Below are 20,546 nucleotides of genomic sequence, written 5' to 3' on the forward strand. Positions count from 1 at the left end.
AGGCTGGCTTTTTTTTTTTTCTGTCTAAAGGCAGATTTTTTTCCGTCTCTTTGCTGACACAGGTAAATGCTTTTTATCCACAAGAAAGAGGGAAGGAAAAAAGATCTCATCCGTCTCATTTGGAGCTTTTTCACTGTCATTATTTTACATTGTTGTATTCTCAATAAAGTCTTTGGCTGTGTCTTATCTAAAAATATGCCAGCCACTGAGACAGGGGGGAAGCAGGATGGAAGCATTAAACACAGAGAATCATTAGGGCCTTTTGTGGTGGTGGTTAGACTCTATCTTTCAAACTATTCAGGAAGCCTAAGCTAAGAGAGAAGTGCTGAAGGTTTCCACAGATTATTTTTATCTTCTCTTTGCTGATTTCTCTAAAAACTTTTTTCTCCAGGAATGGAGGCAAAAAGAAAGAACGAAAGAAAGAAAGAAAGCAAGCTTAGAAGTAATCCTGTTAACAGTAGTTTTTCAACCCAAAGAACTATCTCAGGAAAGTTGCAGAACATCATTGGCTCACTTGTTTGTACCCCATCCTTTCTTCCCTCTTGCGTAGAGCCCCCGGTCTGCTTCGTGTACCCCCTTACGTGTCACCAAATTGAGACCTCACAAGTGTTCTCTACTGCCTCATGCAAGAGGAGGGGAAAAGCAAACCTGCCGGGAATCCTACAAAGCAGAGCACAACCCTGATCTCCTCCCCTGTCTCCCTCAGGCCCCACAGGTGGATCAGGCAGACGGGAGCCCCACGGGGGCCAGCTCAGGGCTTTGAAATTTTCAAGTGTCATTTCCCGAGGAAAACCATTTATTGAGAATAACTGTCTGCCCCGACAGAAGCAGATTTGGGTTCTTGGCCCATTGTGATTCAACGCTTCTTTCATCCGGGCCTCGGTACGGCTCTTAGCACGTTGCATTCGGGGGACGGTGTACAAGGTTTACAAGCTGCAAGAGCAGCAGCCCCATCCCCTCTGCGTTCCCGAAGCGTGGCTCCACACCTGGCACAGCCTATGTCCTCCGTATGGCACTAGTTTGATCTTAAAAGCATTCTTTAGGTACTGAGACCCTTCACTGAAGTATTAGAATCCATTGCTTTAATATGGTTAAGTATCCATTTAAACTAAGATTTCCTTTTGATAAAAATGGACAAGTGGACAGGGAACAGTCTGTGGAATAATATTCAAACCTGTTAAGCCATGGTCATAAAACAATGAGATTTATTTTACACACCGTAAAATAATTTACGAATTTAAGAAAATTTAGTTACACTGTAAGTATGGGCAAATCCCCCAGGGCATAAGTGGCCTTCCGGTTATGTCACATGACTGGGGAGCCCTTAGCATTAGCTCGCACCTGTCACCCAGCACCCTCGAATCGTTGTCACCTGCCATCCTCAATCCTGACTGTACATCAGAATCACCTAGGGGGCTTTATTTTTTTCTAATAATTTAACTCCAGTGATATATAGAAACTATTTAGCTCTACTCCATCCTTCCCTTTTCTTTATTTTTTTATTTAAACAAGTTGTCATATACTTTGCATTTTTTTTAATTTAAATTCAATTAATTAACATACAATGTATTATTGGTTTCAGGGATACAGCTCTGGGATTCATCAGTCTTCTATAATACCGTGCTCATTACAACACATTCCCTCCCCAAAGCTCACCACCCAGCTACCCTATCCCCCCACCCCGCTTCCCTCCAGCAATCCTCAGTTTGTTTCCTATGATTAAGAGTCTCTTACGGTTTGTCTCCCTCTCTGGTTTTGTCTTGTTTCATTTTTTTCCTCTCTTCCCCTATGATCCTCTGCCTTGTTTCTTAAATTTCACATAAGAGTGAGGTCATATGATAATTATCTTTCTCTGATTGACTTATTTCACTTAGCATAATACCCTCTAGTTCCATCCACATCATTGCAAAACATCTAGGGGGCTTTAAAAAAAAACCCAGCGCCCCGGATCACCTGCCACGCTCAGCCACTTACTTCTGAATCTGTGGAGGCGGGCCCAGGACAGGTATTTCTGTGGGTTATTTTAAGGCACAGCCAAGGTGGAGAACCCCAGCTAGCACTTTACCATAATTGGTGCAGTAGCATTCTGAATAAGATGCCTCCATCTTCAACTCCGGCTAAGGGTACTTGTTTGCAGAATTTGGGTTGTCAGAACATAATACACAGCATCTACAGCATGCAAGGCACGTGCTCTGCTCCCGAACTCTTGAAGCAGAACCCCTTGTACCTATGAAACATCTTCACCCCCCGGACCAGCGTAGTTTGCCTTAACACACTCAGTCCATTGAAAATTCATTGAGTTCACAGAATCTTCTGGGCCAGCCGTCGTGCGCATGCCCTGCACTGCCATCCGTCCTTCTGGCCCTCCCAAGCCAGGCTTACTCTTCCTGCACCCCATATTGGGTGACAGGATAGGCCAGGCCTGAAAGGAGACCCGTTAGTTCCATCAGGTAAATCTAAGATGTATTCATTACGTCAATAAACATTCAGTAAGCATTTATTGAGCACCTACTCTGTGCCCGTCTGGTTTAAGATTGATAAAACAAGCAAGACCCTGCCATCTGAGAGCCAATATTCCAGTGGAGAAGTCAGATAAATAAGTACATTTTTAAAAAATAAAGTGTCCAGTGGTAACTCGTGCTCACATGGTACCTCCGGTAGACTCAGCATGACATTTTTAACAGAGACCCTAGAAAGAAGCACTACACAAAAAGATAAAAGTGGTCATTATTAATATACTTAATCTCCAGGCAGTTGGATAAATAGCATATGCTTTCATTTAGTATTAAATAAATAAAATAGGAGAAATAAACCCTGCTTTTATTCATGAACAGTCTGTATCTATTTTTGACATGATTCCTGAAAGGGGCTCTTGCATCTTTCATCTGGGATTTGACTGACAAACATGGGTTTTGAAAATGCTGAGCCCTGTGACATCAGAGGTTCTTCCAGCTCATGAAAGACATGACGATGTCATCTGACTGCCACGTCATGCTTTCCAGAGCAGTTCAACTGCTTTGTGCCATTCCTAAATAGCACTGAAGCTCCCACCTGTGAATGTCAAGGGAAACAGGGAGAAGTGGTGTCCCAGAAGATTTAAAATCATGCAGAACCAGAGCTTGTCCTCTGGGCAGCTCAGTCTCCCAGTGACATTTGCAGATTTTCTCTCTCCTCATACTCCCCTCCACCCTCCCCCATTCTCTCTGCAGAGGACCTCACCTCGTTCTTCACAGGGCAGACAGTATGCACCCCTGCACTGGATCCTGTCACCTTCCAGGAAGGTCTCAAGGTCACACATCCTTTCCCTCTTGCTGAGCCAGCCTCTCTTTCAACTGGTTCCTTCCTATTGATTGGTAAACATGCCTGAGTCTCTGTGTTTCCTAAACCATTCCTGCACATTCCCCCACTTCCTGCCCTGCCTCGGTGCTCCTCCCAGTTGGTGGCAGGCACACTCCAGAGAGCATGCTGCGCTCAGGGCTTCCGCTTCCTGCCCTTCCTCACTCCCCTCACTGAGCTGTTCTCCCCACAGCAGCCAGAGTGCACTTTTGGAAGCACAAATCCGACCAGATCACCTCCATGGAAGCTTTACTGGCTTTACATGGCTGTTGGAATAAAGATCAAAACATGGTATGCTCACCATGACCTGCGTAGTCTGGATCTCCAAGCCCAGCCACACTGCCTCTCGTTTAGGTCCTCAGATGCCCCTGCTGTCCCCACAGCCTGTCCTGTGCAAGCTGTCTGCTCTGCCCCAGATGCTTTCCCACCTCCCCACATCCCTCTGGCTGGTTACTCACTATCCCTGCTAGACACGTTCACTGTACTATGAAGCACCCAATCAGAGCAGTGAGGATTTCTGGCTTTGGTCACCAGTATACCCTAACACCCAGCCCAGAGCCAGGCACCTAGTAGGTGCTCATAGACTCTTTGCTGGATGGATGAATGAATGTTGGATGTAGCCACACTAAAGGGAAATATTTGCACTTGGAACTATAGCTTGGGGCCTGCGGAGATGACTTATCTTACAGCCTTATAAAATAAGTGAGGATCACCACATCAAAAACTAATGATGTATTGTATGGTGACTAATATAACATAATAAAATCAAATTTAAAAAAAAGTAAGTGAGGAAACTGAGACTCAGAAAGACAAAGCCACTGGCTCAGGGTCACAGAGCTAGAATAAGTGAAAGCCTGGTCAAAAAAACACAAACACAGAGAATGGTATATGGTCAGACTGAGTTGCCATGATAGGCTACCCACTAATGGCCTATTTCATAAAGGTAGCCATCTATTAAACCTGCCTCAAGTACCTACAGCAGTTACCCCTGGGGTTCCCGTCCAAGGAAGCCCATCCAAGGAAGCACAGGATGTATTAGATGTATTAAAGGCCTATTGCTTAGTTTGACATAGCATTGATGGCATTTGCCCCCTTTTGAGCTGAGGCACATAGACCCATATTTACTTTCTTGGTTCTCTCAAAAAGTGTTTTCCATCAACATCCAATTCAATACATTTTCCTTGAGCCACCTGCTGTCTCGGTGCTATCTTGGGTACGGGGAATACAATACAGTGACTTTAAAACAATCCATCATCCCCATCTGCAGAGATCTCATTTGATGAATGAACACGTGAAAAAATATAATAAAAAAAATCCCCAACTTTGAAAAAGGGCTTTAAAAAGGGGTTAGCCAACTGCTCTTCCCAGGCTGGAATTAAGATTAGGGTTGTGCGTTCGATTCAAAGAAGACCAGAGGAGAGGCAGCGGGCCTTAAAAGATCAAACACCATGGATTGACCTTGTCTCACTCTGGGCTTGTTTCACATGGACTCCGTTCTATGGAAGAGAATGGTGACAGTTAAATCAATAGCTAAAGGCAACTGTTTGGGTCAGTGCCATAGACTGCAACTGAAGACCAAACCCACAGCATCACGAGCTCTTGTTCTTTCTCTCTTTCTAGTAAGGAAGCCAAGTGTCAGAGAGGTTAAGTAACGTGCTCCAGGTCACACAGCTAGTACTTTACAGGTCCAGGAAGTGACGACCTTGCATCTCTCCGGCTTCAATCCATTCTCTCTCTGACTCCACATTGCCTCCAAAGAAGGTATTGGAAGAAAGTTGAGGGAGGCAGGAATGTTACACCAGGAATCACTGTGAGAATAAAAAGGTGACTGATCAAAAGCTGAAACATTATTGTGGAACCCAGTGATTCTCTAAATATCTGCAAAGCTGACTTCACCAGAGTGGGTCGTGGTGGTCTGCCAGGGCTGTGACTGTGCACAGTGCTCACTGGGGACCTGTGATAATCCCAATCTCTCTCTCACTCCCTCCCTCCCTTTAGGAGGAAACTTTTTCGAGGCAAACCTGGAGAATGAAGGAAGTATTTCGGGCAGTGATTCAACATTTTATAGACAGTCAGAAGGTAAGTTTGCTTAAGAGTTTGCAGCTAATGGGAAGTTGGTGGAATAGAAACACCTTCAGAAACTTGGGGTCTCCCAGTTGCAATGTAACCGCTAGACACAACCACTTGTTACTGGGTGGGAGTCTCCAGGGGTCTTCTTGTTATTGCTTCTTGTGTGAATCCATCGTCAGAATTGGTGATTATAGCCAAGGCGTGGCTGAGAGCAGTGCATTTGCTACCCAACCCCTGGATACTTTATATCACCTGGAGACCTCCAGTTCTAACTCCATCTTCCGGAGTTGGAATATGATAATGAATACACTTGTGTAGTTCATATTAAAATATTCATATAAAGAATGCATCGGGGCACCTGGGTGGCTCAGTCGTTAAGCGTCTGCCTTCGGCTCAGGTCATGATCCCAGGGTCCTGGGATCGAGCCCCGCATCGGGCTCTCTGCTCCGAGGGAAGCCTGCTTCTCCCTCTCCCACTCCCCCTGCTTGTGTTCCCGCTCTCGCTGTCTCTCTCTCTGTCAAATAAATAAATAAAATCTAAAAAAAAAAAAAGAATGTATCATGTACTGATTCACTTCTACTTCTTTATACCAATATCATAGTCCCCTCAGAGTAGAAGTTAAAAGCGAAACAAACTTCTGGTTTCAAATAAAACCTTCTCCACCATTTCAGGTGGAGTGCTGTACCTTGAGAGTCTCCTGAGTCACCTGCTCCTGGGTCCCTACAGCTCCTCCGCATGCTCTCTGTTCTCTCCTTTGGGTCCCTTCGCATGAAGGTCCCATGCTCTTTCATCCTTGCCACCTAGAACCTCTCCCCACGGTACGACACACTCCTGTGGGCTCCATGCACCTCCATTCACTGCTAAAGCTGAAATGCCCAGCACTGATTTCAGCCTAGAGTTCTAGACTCAGACCTCTAAAGCTTGATCATCAAGCCCTGTAGATCCTAAAGGGATCCTAACCTCAGCCACCTACGTGCCCTGGCAAGAGTTCCCTTTCCCTCAGCCTCCCTCCTCCCCTACTTCAACCCGGTCACCCAAGCTCCTCTCAGCTCTTTCTCCAGTTCTCTCCTTCTCTTTCTATTCTGACCCCTGTCACCTGAGAGCCTCCTGCCCACAATTCCCCTGTATTAGTATTACCTTCAGTGACCATCCGTATCTACCAGAGTTCTCCAGAGAAGCAGAACCAATAGGACACACACACACACACACACACACACACGTGCGCGCGTGCGCGCGCGCGCAAAGATTTATTTGTGTGAGATTTATTTTATTTTAGGGACGTGGCTCCCATAATTGTGAGGCCTGGCAAGCCCAAAGTCTATAGGGTAGGTCAGCAGGCAGAAGATTCAGGCAGAAGCCAGTGTTTCAGTCTTGAGACAGGCTTTCTTTTCCGGGAAACCTCAGTTTTTGCTCATAAGGCCTTTTCTCTCAACTGCGTGGTGGAGGCCCACCCACATTACCTCAAGGCAATCTCCTTTACTTAAAGTCAGCTATCGTAGATGTTACCCATATCCACAACATACTTTCGTAACAACACCTAGATTCGTGTTTGAGTAAATCACTGGGTACGACAGCCAAGCCAGGATGATGCATAAAACCGACCATCCCATTGTCTGCGGGTCCTCTGAGCTTCAGTCATTCTGCCTCACCTTCTTCTCCTTCCTCCACACCCCTGCCAGTCATTCCCTCTGTGACACCGACCTGAACCTTCACTTTCAGCCAAAACATCTTCAGTGCCCCACTTCACCCTCATCCAGAAGTCATGAATGTAGCATCCAGAGCCTGTGGGCTCTTCCTGGCCAGGGATCTGTGGCACTGGGGAACGCTCCCCACCACAGGCCCTCCTGCAAGCCTCTTAGCATAAGTGCCTGCTCACCCCATAGCCTGGGGAGCACAGGAGAGCGTGGACTTGACTTCTCCATCGGGGCGTCACTGGGGGCCTCACAGAGCTAGCGAGGACTTGTGAGAAAAATGTGTTGGTTGGTATCTTGAAGAAGAGACGTGGGAGGTACAGTGTCTATCTCCAGGGAGCACTTGGTGTGACTGGGGAAACTGTGTGTTCAGTCGGCCACCCTGTGGTGTGCAGAGCCCTGACGTGACCATCATCACAGCCAGCTTGTGATCGACCCGTCAACTTGCTGGACCACTTCGAGCTTCACTGGGTTGGTTTTGGAGATTTTATTATGTTTGCCAGATGCCACTTTCTGTCCACAGTTGTGTCTTGAGGAACCTAAGAAGCTTGAATCAAGTTTTTTTTAATTGAGGGATTGATTAATGAGTGAACTGATGTATTTACAACTAGTCTCGCTCTACAGAGAATTTGAGGCAGCTTTCAGGAGGTTTGCGTGTGTTAAATAATGTCTGAGTAAGAGAGTATAAATGGAAACGGGGAGTGGCAATCTGGGCAAAGGAGACATAGGCAGGCGGCCCCTGCAGTCCTGGGCTTCTGGGCCTGATGTGAGTCGGGCTTCTGGGGCAAACGAAGGGAGGAGTGATCAAAATTCTCACTTTCGAGTAAAAAGCAAAGATCGAGTTTTGGGGGAAGTAGAACTCCTGCAAGTACTCAACTCCAAAAAGAATTTCGTCACCTGCAGAAGTCCTTTTGACATGGGGACGTTTCCTCCCACCTGTTGCCATTTGCAAAAAGAAAATATGCTTGCTAAAAATACGATAGCATTATTTTTTTAAATCATGTGAGCTTGTATTTGTCTCACTTTTGTGGTTAAAATCAGGGGCTTTTGCAGACAGAGTCCTGGACTCAAACCTCATCTCTCCTCCTGTCACATGGAGTTACCTCGGCCAAGTTATTTGACCTCTCTGTGCTTCAGTTCTCTTGTCCGTCAGATGGCACCCACTCAGTGGACTGTGGTCCGGATGAACTGTGGCCATGCATGTGACACTCCGCCAGGGGCCAGGAGGTAGTCGAGCTCGGTGAGGTTGGCCAGTGTTGCTGTTATTGATAGTATTGGCTTAGAGTCTAAACATTGCTTCCATGGGTTTTATGTTTGCATTAAACCATGTGTACAGTCCAGTGCCCTTCGAACATTGAATAATTTTCATCCCTATCTTCACAGTGATACCTGAAATGCACAAAATAACACATAGCCTTCGTCTAAGAAAGTAGATGAAGAGCTGTTATTTCTTTATCTAAAGCCCTTCTAGAAGTGCAGTTATCTATAAGCCACGCTGCATGTCCGGAGGGACTGCGTGTGATCCAGTCATGCTCTCTGAGGATGACCTGGCTGGGAGGAGGTCTTTCTGGCTCCGTGGGAAGCAACCCCAGAGCCTTGGATGGACATCCAGCCAAGGTGGGGACAGGCGGGGTCGGAGGCGGATTTTCAGAGAAAGAACTCTTGGGCCAAGCCTTGGGGGCCCCAGGACCCAGGTCAGGTACAGAGCAGGGACCAGAGGAAAGAAGGTCAAGATACAGGAGCCATGAAGGGAGAGACGGTGGCTCTCAAAGAATCACAATTTCTCGTGTCTGGGGTTGGGGGTGAGGGGGAGACAGCGAGGCAGGGGAGAAGGGCTGGTGCGCCATGCCGAGTACTGAGAACTTTGCCCCAGCCCTTGCAAGACTTACACAGAAGAACTAAAGTGGAACAGTCATTTTACTTGTCTTTTCCCTTTCAGAAAGTGGTCTGTGTTCTGTTTCCTGTCTAGGACACAGCATGATGGACACATTGGCTGTCGCCCTGCGGGTGGCTGAAGAGGCCATCGAGGAGGCAATTTCCAAAGCCGAAGCTTATGGGGACAGTCTGGTATGACCCCCTTGTCCCCGCTGCGGGGAGGTGTGGGTCAAGGTCCTGGCCGCCAGAAGACAGTACAGATTGTCGGAAGACCAGCCTCCTGGGGGCTGTCCTGGTCTAGAGCAGGGCCCACCCTCCCCCTGCATCTGTGGTCAGGACTCCCAAGAAAGTGATCGCCAAGTCCCCCGACCCACCCACAGCCTGCGGCCATTCTCTTCCCTCCCTCCGCAGGACAAGCAGAACGAGGCCAGCTATCTGCGGGACCACAAGGAGGAGCTGACCGAGGAACTGGCCACAACTATCCTGCACAAGGTAGGTGGGCCCGGGCATCCCGCGATGCTGTTCGCCATCCCGGGCCAGCTGAGGAGCAACTGTGGACCCCGTTGTTGTCTTGGGCACCCTTTCTGTGCCTCGTCACTTTTCCCTTTTGTACTCTGGGTGCCACCGCAGAGGGATTGCAATGCACTGCAAAATCTGAGTGGAAGGATCCAATATGGTTGCCTTTAGGGATTGAGCTGGCGGGTAGGGAGTCAGGAACTCAGCATGGAGCAGGCTACTCACTGTCTTCCTGTTTCCTGGCCTTCCCGCTTGTGCGTGTTTGCGTGTGTGTGCATACGTGTGCCTTCTTCTCACACGTCTCAAATAGTCTCTTGCTGCCCTGGCCGTCACTCCATGCCCTAAACTGTCCCTTACATGGTATATCCGTTCATTACTGTCGAGAAGCCAACAGCCCCAGAACTCTCTGGTTGTGAGCAAGGGTGATTTCTGTGTGCCACGGGCAAGTCTCTGACACCACCTGGGTGTCCTACAGTTCAGTCCTGATGGTATCTACGCAGAGTGAGCACAGACCTCACACGTTAAGGGCTCAGCCCCACCAGAGTGCCCCCACTGCAGATACCAGTGACAAGTCTCAGGTATCCCCAAGTTACTGCACTACTGTCCATCCAGGGATTCCCATGACCGCCCTCAGGTGGGATAATGTGCTTGAACAACTCACAAAACTCAGAAAGTGCTACACTGCCAATGACAGTTTTATCATGAGGGATACAAATGAAGAGCCAGATGAAGAGATAACACAGGTGACAAGGCCTGGGGAGGGGGCGTGCAGACCTCCGTGCCCTCTGCCTCGGCCCATGGCCCTCCCAGCACATTGGTGTCTGCCCCAGCCAGGTTCATGCAGTCCCTCCCCGACCCCAGAGGTGGATCGGGGAGCTGAGAGGGTCCAGCTTTGAGTCCTCTCATTAGCATAACAAAGATACTCCCAAAGTTTAAAGCTCTGTGCCAGGAACCAGGGCCAAAGACCAAAAAATGTTTTATGAGACCTCGGTTTCTTTCTCACTCATGCATCTGTGCTCTCGGCTCAAGCGGTGGGCTGGGCTGGAGTCCATGCTCTATGCTCATGCTGGCGCCCTGCAGGAAGCACAGCAGCTGCTCAGAGCCAGGATGGGAGCACCAGAGAACAAGAGCAAACAACCATGTGGGCTAAGTCTCAGGCTCAGCCCTGACCTCTGTGGTTACCCACTCCCTCCTTACGCGTCACTGACCAAACAAGGCACCCAGTCAGCCCACTGCCGTGGGCTTATACTTACCGTCCCAACCCTGGGACGGATGCAGAGTCACATGACAAAGGACTGCACGCAGGGAGGAATGAACAAGTTCAGTCTTCCCTTTTGGTCACAAAATCCATGTCCCTTCCACATGGCGCATACAGAAGATCCCTACTTATCCCCCAGAGAGCCCCCAAATGTCTCATCCAACCCACAGTTCAAAGTCTATTCAGTCCAGATTCAGCTGCTTTTAAGCTGGAGACCTAGGAACCAAGCAAACGCGCCATCTGTCCCCACTTGTCCAACACAGACCGTCAGGGCTCGGACACTTGTGCAGCTGCCGGGCACGGGATGTGACTAGTCCCCAGCAACCCCAGAGCCCAGTGGGCACCTGTGGCCAGGTCCCCACCATGGAGGTGGGGGTACATCTTGGTCAGGCCCCAGTCCGCCCCAGGGCATGGCCCCTCGGTTCCTCGCTCTCCCTGCTCTCAGCCTCCTGCTCTCTCGTCTGGGCGACAAAGACATTGAAGAATACACCCAGACTGGTGTCTCTGCAGTTTTCTCAGCTGCCTATAGGAAGCTGGGAGCCCAGACACCACTGGGCTAGATAGAAGGAGAGATTCCTTCTATCCATATGGCTACACCCAACATAGCAAGTGGTACAAATGAGCTATCAGCTCATGGCTCATTTGTACCTGCCCCCTTCACAGACCCTGCCAATGCTTCCTAAAACCAGGATTTACAGCCAGAGACCGTGGGTTCAAGATGCAGGTCCACTCTTTACGAGCTGTGCAGCCTTCACGGATAACCTCTCTGAGCCAGTTTCCTCATCTGTAAAATGAGGAGAGTTATAGCCCATAGCTCTTAGGATTATTTTGAGGATTAAATGAGGTCCAGCGTATACAGTGCCTACAACAGTCTGGCATGTGGTCGACATTTAATGAATGAAAGTTGCTAGCATCATAAAAGGATTATTTATAAAATATAAAGTGCTGTAGAATGTGGAGGGCTACAGTTGTGCTGTTTTACCCAAAGGCAGATCTGAAACAGGCGGGTATGCTATTGAAACTAAGCTCTTACGTGGCTAAAAAACATCCCAGAGATCGTCCCGGTTACTCCACACAGCACCTGAAGGCCTGACCAGTAACCTGCCCCCCTTGTCCCCCTCCCCCTCCCCAGATCATAAGGAAACAGAAGAGCAAAGGCGAACAGCAAATGGAAGAAGAGCCGGAGTGGTCACAGCCCCAGAGCTGCAGTGCGGAGGCAGCTGACCAGGGGACCACAGCGCCCCCAGGAGGCCCCCGAGCTCCCTCCACCCTCTGGGTGAGTCCCCAAGCGGTACTCCCCTCCCCCACCCCACACAGGTGTCCTGCTCAGGCGCAGCTCAGAGCCAACGCTCTGCAGATGTGGGGTCACCACTCCAGACCATCTGTAGTTGACTCGTGTGCCCAGCTGACAGGGTAAAGGTACCTGAAGGGGGGCAGGGTGAGAAACAGGGAAAGTGTGTGTGTGATGGGGTCTGGGAGGGGCCAGAGGGGACCAGGGGAGTAAACACAGACAAGCTTCTGAGGATATGGATTCTGAATTTTAAAATTCATTCTGAAAAGTGTTGTACTACTGGTCCTGTGAAAACAGCTTTATGAGGGCCCCAGGTTTCCTTACAACTTCTACCCCTCGCCTTACTGAACCTGAGCTGGGACAGAGAGAAAATTGCCATGCTGTTTGAGGCACCGAAGTGGCCACCTGTGGACATGGGCGGGGAGTTGGGAAGTGGCCCAGCCATTTTGTCCATGACCTTGAAATTAAGCCAAGGGCTGAACCACAAAGCACAGGGCCCTTCCTGTGACCCCACGGTCTGGGCCTGCTCATGTCTATGGTAGAGCCGCCAAGCCTGCAAAATCCTTTACTTGTTGAAGTGGCCCCAGCAGAAGACGTGGGGGCTGGGAAGGACGGAGGCTGCGGCCAAGGAGCCGGGCCTTCTGTGCGGAGATTCAGCCCGAAACGCAGGGACTGGTTGGCAGGGCACGTCTTCTAGCAGTGGCAGGAGCCCACGGTGCTGGCCCGGGGTGAGGGGGGGATGGGGCAGCACCCAGGTGCCATTTAAAACTGGCAAGTCAGACATGGGAAGAGCAACGCCACGTGTTTACTCCGCTCCTCCTCAGGGTCAGTGGCATTGATCCCTTCCGTGAACAGATTGAAAAACGGGTGGGCACCCCAGCTGTGTGGTAGGCATGCAGTCCCAGAAGCGATGTGCAGGAGCCTCCCCCGCATCAGTCCTCCCCGTGTCCTCACCAGCCACCAGATGCATGGGGGTAACAAGGAGCATCCTTGTGGCTTTATCGGAGATTTAGCTTCATTGATTTATTGGCAGAACCTTCCCTTGTCAACATGCCGTCATCTTATTTTACTGCGCTGTTGTGCCCTTGGCACCGAGGACAGCAAAATAAATAGGAGTCTCGATCCCTGCCCTCCGGGACTGAATAATCTGGTTAGCAAAGCAGGCCAGGGTACGAGTCAGCCCACAGTTGTGGGTGCTTCCCTGAAAGGTTGAGACTGGAAATGGACTTGGGGTTCAGAGGAGGGAGAAGCCCGTGACCTTCAAATAGCTTGTCATTCAGAGGTTTCACGAACCCATTGCTGCTGCTGAGAGTGCAGGCTGCATCCACGGTGTCGCCCTGTTTCTGGGGAGTCCTTCGGAAGCATTTTCTGAAAGAGCCAGATCTGAGGGGCTCTAGGAGGTGTGAATCCCCCCCAGGCTTGGCATATGACCAATATTTCTCTATGTAGACTTTCTGTGCACAGGGAGTTCACACATATTATTTCGTTAGATCCACGTGAGGGCATCCTGCATTCTCCCCATTTTACAGACCAGTAAACTGAGGCCGCCCTAGCCTGAGCCACTGGAAGTAAGTTGAGGGGTGGGGCAGGACCAGAACCCAGGTCTCGCGGCTCCGAGCATTTCCTCCGCTCTGCTCCTGTCTCCTGTGTCATGGGGAAGCTCTTGGATAGGAAATGCCTGTTTTCCCACCAGATGTTCAGGGGGGCTCCTTGTCATGCTTACGGTTCAACCTAGAAACGGTATTCCTGCCACGTCATTGAGGCTGGAGACACTCTGTGTGTCACTGGAGATGTGCGAGAGAGGGCTCTAGAACGAGTCCGAACAGTGGGCACAGCAGTGATTACGGCTGCAGCGGGCCCCCCCTTTCCACAGGAGGACAGCAAAGTGCTTCCTGCACACTCCTTTGTCAAGCACTGGCCGAAAGCAGCTTAAAATAAGCAGCTGTGATGCTTCCCAGGGACACCTCCCACTCAGCCCCTCGGGGGGCTGGAGACACCCTAGTCCACCTGGGATGCAGTCACGCCAGGGATGCAGGTCAGAGTCGCACGGGATTCCCATTCGCTTTGCTAAAACAAGTCCTCTCAGGGTTTCCTTTTCTCACCAGAAAATCTGTTTTACCAAATGCCTGCCTCCTGCACACCCCAATTGTCACTTTGGCTTCCAGCATCAATGGAGAGAGAGCGGATGCATTTCTTACTTACTTATCCTGAAGCAAATGGCAGAATATGATTTATTTCTAGATTTTGATATAGAATAAGGCCTAATGGAAGTCCCTCTCCCACTGTAGGCATCGTTGGAATCTCGGGTATACAGTGCTTTGCAAGCTATGTACACCTTCCCTGGGCTTGAATCCGCCTATGTGAGAGGGGGTGGGAGAGATCCTTGAGGCTGTAGTTTGAGAAAAGCCCAGAAAGGCCATTGACACACCCCTCAAATAACACTTTAAGCACCCAGATCATAGGGCCTGGCACCTTACAGAGGGGACAAGATCATCCGCTGGCTCCTACTACTATCCTTAACTTTGATGTTTGATCGAAGAAGTCCCCTCCTGGCCTCTCCCTGTGAGTTCTCCCTACGTTGTGATTTGCAATATGTAAACAGCATATTTTCGTCAACATTATCAGTCAGGGAGACGTGAATGCTTTGTCTTTCTCCACTCAGGCTTGTACTCATGGGAGCTGCCCCAAACAAAGCAGCCTGAATCTAGGCATAAAGAGAAATCCAGTATCCAGCTGGGTCCCTGGCCCAGTCTGCCCTTTTGAGCAGCCAATATCATTAGCCCCCCATTGTCAGTGGCCACATATGTTCTGGCGATGGGCCAGCTCAGCGCTGGGCATGTGGCAACTGTTCCTCAATACAGGGCCATGACCACCTGATAGCAGAACGTTGATTTGTGGGGATTAGTCATGGCCTGGACTTGAACCCTTCCCCTCTGGCTTCCAGGATACCTGTGAAGGAAGGAAACTATATGGATTAACGTCTCAGCAAAACACTGGGATCCACACCCTTGTGAAGGCCATTTGTAGCTCCTGGTTTGGTTTAAAGACAGCCGTGGGATGAGAGCTTTTAAAAAACATTATCTGGAAGGAGAGCCTGTTCCTTACCCAGGGCTCAGTGATAAGAAACCACTGATTCTTGATTAGTTAGCTGTTTAGAAAGGCTCTTTTCTGGCCAGGACAAGCTGGCCAGCCCAGGCCCCTCAGAGGGCCTGCAAGAAAGGACTGGATCCCTCCTGATGCCCCTGACCCACTGCTTGCCCCCATGTCTTATGCCTTCCTCCCTTCGTCCTATCTCTCTTCAGAATTCCATTTGATGCTACACCTGGGTCTTGACCCCTGGACAGACCCCAGCCTGACTTCCCTTGGTCAGGACCCAAGCCCTTTCCCTCTGACCAGCACCATGGCAGGGCCAGCCCGGGACCTCAAGAGGTGGTACATCCGGGGGACAAGGGTCATCCTCTCCAATGCTCCATGCAGTGTCTCACCCTTGGGGGCTAAGCCCGTGCTTTCACCCCACCCCTGGCCTGCACTTGGCCCCAGTCCCCTGTGGTGAAAGAGTCTGTGCTAGCACCACATCCCAGAGTTAGGGCCTAAGGGGGACTGACCCTGGCCAAGGCTGCCATATTGCACAACCATTGACCTAGAACCCAGTGTGAGCGGTGTCCCTTGAGTCATGCAGCATGATGACTGCGGTTCCAGCTGCACATGAGGCCATGTGGGGAAGGGACAGGAGCAGGCACTATGTTTGCCCATCTCATGTTATTTCTTTTACTCCTCATCATAAGGTGCAGATGCGTGTATTATTGGACCCATTTTATAGATGAGAAAACTGAGGCTAAAGCTTTACCATAAGTTGCCTAAGGCCCCACAGCTTGTGATTGGTGGCGCTGGGAGTTGAATACCTTTCTCCTCTTCCAAAACACTTGATCCAGCTTCTTCCTCTATAAAATGAGATCAGCAGACTCAGTGATCTCTCAGGCCTAGGGCTGCACTCTCCAACGCAGTGGCCATAAGACACAAATGACTGTTCAAATTTAAATTAATTAAAATGAAATAAGTTTAAAATCCAGTCTTCCATCACACTGGCCATATTTCAAGTGGTCAGTAGCACTTCTGGCTGGCGGCTACTGTATTAGACAGTGCAGAACATTTCCATCACCCCAGAAAGTTTTACTGCACAGGGTTGGTCTAGAGTTGAGATCAGGAGGAAGTGATAAGCAGAGCATAAATGCAGAAATGTGCCTCATCACTGGCCAGAGCCTGGACACGAAGCGGCGAGCCAAGTCTTGGTTCTTGGGGACTTCACGGAAGGTGGTCCTCCCATCTTTTGACCAGCTGGTCTCCCCACTGGATGCTCATCTGCCTCATCACCAGAGCCGCACTCCAGGGGTTCTGACTCACAGGGTCTGGAGTCGAGCCTGGGCATCTGTGCACTTGACCCAAATCTGCCCGGGTGAGGCCATCGAGCTGCAGGCTTAAGGATAGCCTCTTTCTATCTTGAGGAGAGCTCCCTGACCTCTAGACTGTGGAGGCCGTAACCCTGTGGCCTCCAGGCAATGCCTCCCCCTTTTCCTCTGTTACCCAACAACCTGGACCCCTCTGGCCTAGGGCATAACAATGCAGAAACCCAGAACACTGCAGGCCCTGCTACTTGCGCTTAACTGCGAAACCCAAACACAATCCATCCTCTGCCCTTGGCCAGCCATGTACTTGAGCAGGGAGTTCTCGTCTGTCCTCTTGAAAGAAATTTGAATGTGATCATTCTCTTTTTAATTTCCTCCCTTATTGTGTTGTTCTCCGCCAGAAGGGGGGGGGGAGGTCAGTGCCATCCAGCTTTCAAAGCCTTAAGATGCAATATCCTAAAAGCCTACAGTGCAGGGCTTGTCATTCATTTAATGCCCGTCTCTTTGGGCATGTATATATCCAAAGTTGTCTTCGTAATAACTTGGTGATCCTATTGATAAGAACCATAATGACAGCAGGGGCCAGGCTCTTAGGATGTGTCCGGTGACCAAGAGGCATCTCTCTGTCCCTCCTCTATCCCTCTCTGTTTTTCTCAGCCTTTTCTCTTGTGTTTCTGTCCCTTCTTCCCTCCTATTTGCTCTCTCCTTTGAGTGACTACAGGATAGACCTAAAGTATTTTTCATTATTTATAATTATTGGATTGAATTTAGTATCTATGCCTGACCCTAAAAATACAAAGCAAAGCTTTGTCTCCGTTGACATTCATCCTCTCCCTGTTTTATGGAATAGCCTCCTTGCAAGCAAAGACCATTTTGAAGCCGTGGTCAGTGCCTCAGGGAGCCTGCCCTGTTGGCAGTGCTGATAGTCGCAGCCGTCGTAGCGACCGTAGACCGTTCCGGGAGATGTAGGGAGCACGTCATGCTGCTGCCCACACGGCGTAGGCAGCGCCTACGGAGGAGGAAGGTCTCACAGAGGTACCTCACGATCACGCTGTGGGTTTTGCCCAGAGCATCAGAGCTGGCTGGTTCACATGGCAAGTCCTGCTGGGCCAGAGCAGGTTAGCCAGGAGGGCAGCGTTCCCAGGCTCGCGGCGTGGGCTCGGCACAGCATGGAGAAGGCATGGAATCGCAACAGCTTGGGGCCAGACAGACCCCAGCTCAGACCCTGCCTCTGCCCCTGGCCAGCCATGTACTTGAGCAAGTTATTCAACCCCTGCCTCAGTTTCCTCACGTACACTCTACCAGGTTGAGAGAGAGGATGTGTATGTTGCCCTGGCTCAGCAGTAGAGCGTAATAAATACTCTAATTTTGACTAATACTCATTGAGTGCTTTTTAGGCACCAGGCATGACACTGATCCTTTTACATGAGGAAACTGAGGTGCAAAAGAGTTGACGTCCCCCCCCCCCCACACACACACTGCAAGATCCCACAGAGCAGGAGGAAGAGCTGATATTGACCCACTGCCTACGACACCACCCATTAGTGCCTGAAAAGTTGAGCCTGGTCTGTTTCAAAGCTCAGATCCTCAAGTTCAAGTTCTTCAAGACTTTGCTGTCACATCCTAGACCCACCACTTCCGGCCCTCCCTGTATAGACATGCCGATGCAGCCCTTCCTGATATTATCAGCCCTGCTTCTTCCGTGGGCACTAGGGTGGGTAAGAGAAAGGGAAGGAAAGCAGAGGTTGTGGGTGAGAACGAAAAGAGTGGGCACAAAGGCCCAGCTAGGGTCAGGAGCAAATAATTGACTCAAGTAATCCCATCACTTCCGAGGAGCCCTTGAGATTGAACTGGTGAGTAAACACGTTATCGTGGCGCCATCTGCTGGGAAATATGGTTGTTGCAGTGAATTTGTGGCAAAAAACGAGGTCTGGGTCTCAGAACCTAGTTTTCCACCCTTAGAACCAGTCTCCAGCCTGGTTGGAGACTAGGCCAGCGGTGCCCTGAGACCTATCGAAGCCAGATCTTGGGATCTTTTGTGATCGTCAGGGTATAGTTTTCTTCTAGTGTGAAACAATGGCTTGCCTGAAATCGAATATAAGTCTGGCGCCCCCAACTCCCTCACAAAGAACACAGATTCCATCTTCCGTGTTAGAACCAGAGGGACTTTTCATTTCTTGGTGTTGGTTTTTGTAGACGGGGAGCATTTTTGTCCCATAAAAATGGACCCAAGCTACCTCCTAAAGACACATACAGACAAATATAAAATACCAGGTGACCCACTGTAAAATGAAACATTAAATATCATTTTTCCCTGTTTGTAAACATGTATTCAGTGATTTATAGTGAGAAACTGGCAGATACATTAAAAAAAAAAAAAAAAAAAGGAAAGCCAGAGCATAGAAAATGGCTCCATACGGCACCTGGCAATAGATTATCCTCTCCCGAAGGGCCAGACCTCTGTCTAAAGTCCTGTAAATTCAATCACAAGCAGACGACCAAGGAGCACACCCAAAAGACCATTCCTGCCTTCAAGGAGCTCACAGTCTTTGGAAGAGCTGACAAGTTGTAGTAGGACTGTAACAAAGTATATGGAATTATGTGTGGGATCACATAGAACGGGAGACTTCTTGCCAGACCACATTGGGATGCGTGTCAGGGGTATATTCCCTGAGTACCCAGGAGTTTGCCATAGAAGAATTTTTTTCTTCATTTTTTAGTAACTTCACTTGACCGTCAGATTTGATCTCTGTTCCCAGCTGCTCATCATCTGTTAAGGATTTAGCAAAATCATAGATGGCTCCCTGAATACCTATCTCCATGAAACCCTTGGTTTTCAGGACATGAGGGTCAGGGTCCAGGCTTTCTTGCCCTTGGAATAAAGGGAGTGGCACTCAGCTGAAAGCCCTTGATGTGTGTGTGTTAGCTTGGCTGTCCTCCAAATTAGACCTTGCCCTCCATGATGTAAGTGAGGATGATGGTGAGCTTCTTCTTTCTTTCTCTTGCTCTTCAATTTTATCCAAGAAGTTAGTGGAGGGAAAAAAAAATCAGGCACTTCTGAAAACCCATCCTGTAGCCCACCCCAAATCGCATTCACCCCACCACAAACGTGCACTAATTCCCAGCTCTGTACCAGTCACTATGCTGCCATTAACAGGCCATTAACTGCCCTCAGTTGCACAGTTTCTTGGCAAAAACCAGATTGTGCAATAGAGTGCAATAAGGCACAAGTAAGCATAGAGGAAGCCCAGGACCCCCAGCCCAACTTGGGGTAGGGCATTTCCCATAAGCCAAGGCTTATGTGAACTGAATGCACAGAGAATCTTACGGAATTGATAAGATGGGGAGAACTTGTCTGCCCCGGGGCCACGTGAACCTGTGAGTGCTGTATGGAAAGGCAGGTCTGGAGGCCCCTCATCGCTCTTCTCTAGTCACAAGGGTGAGAGGCATACTGTGACCCTGGGTACACATCTTAGAGGTTCCATATTTATTCTGCAAACCCATCTTCCTCCTAGATCAGCCTCCTGTCTGTGGGGGGAAGTAGAAACCGTTTGCTATACTCTGTCTGAACCAGAACTCACATGTACCACCCTCTCCAAAAAAAGTGTGCCAGAGGGCCTATATTTGAGGGCTCCTGGGTCCTGGTCTGGCCTGCAGTGATGCGGATGCCAGACCTTGATCCTCAGCTATCTCTGTGTTTTTTCTCAACCTGGTCAACCATCCTTCAGGGTGCCTCGTCTGCTCCCCAAATTCCAGCCATGAGGCTCAGCATTGTCACCCAAACATCCTGACGCTGGTGTTGCTCTTTTTCATTGTCATTCTCATTTTCATTTTTGAAGCTCCCACTTGTTATGCATTTACTGTGCGTTGGGCAAAGGCTAAGTTTCCACACCTCTCAGGGAATTAAGTCATCTGGCTTCTTCCTGTTTGATGAAACTCTTTAATCTCTGAGCTTCAAATTCTTTGTAACATTCGTAACATATATATGTTTGTATGTATGTCGTGACATGTTATGTGTGATACAATTCAAACATGTCTCCTGCCTGTCCTTTGAAATCTCTCCTCCACCACTTCTTAGACAACAGTTTTTTCCCTTCTTTAATTTA

The 20,546-nt window shown here is 49.4% G+C and overlaps 1 protein-coding gene across 3 annotated transcripts in view; it reads left to right on the top strand.

Moving 5' to 3' along the window:
- LOC113918524 (myosin VIIA and Rab interacting protein) overlaps positions 1-20,546 on the top strand; it is a 417,240-nt gene that overhangs the window by 327,385 nt on the left and 69,309 nt on the right. For 2 of the 3 annotated variants that reach the window (XM_027587034.2, XM_027587036.2), the window contains exons 5-8: positions 5,335-5,415; positions 9,037-9,164; positions 9,384-9,464; positions 11,879-12,022. In XM_027587034.2, the coding sequence (XP_027442835.1) occupies positions 5,335-5,415; positions 9,037-9,164; positions 9,384-9,464; positions 11,879-12,022 (434 nt within the window). The remainder of the gene's footprint in view (positions 1-5,334; positions 5,416-9,036; positions 9,165-9,383; positions 9,465-11,878; positions 12,023-20,546) is intronic. The other variant, XM_027587037.2, reaches the window with a different exon arrangement.

The sequence above is a fragment of the Zalophus californianus genome, chromosome 1, assembly GCF_009762305.2.
Source record: "Zalophus californianus isolate mZalCal1 chromosome 1, mZalCal1.pri.v2, whole genome shotgun sequence".
NCBI classification, from domain to species: Eukaryota; Metazoa; Chordata; class Mammalia; order Carnivora; family Otariidae; genus Zalophus; species Zalophus californianus.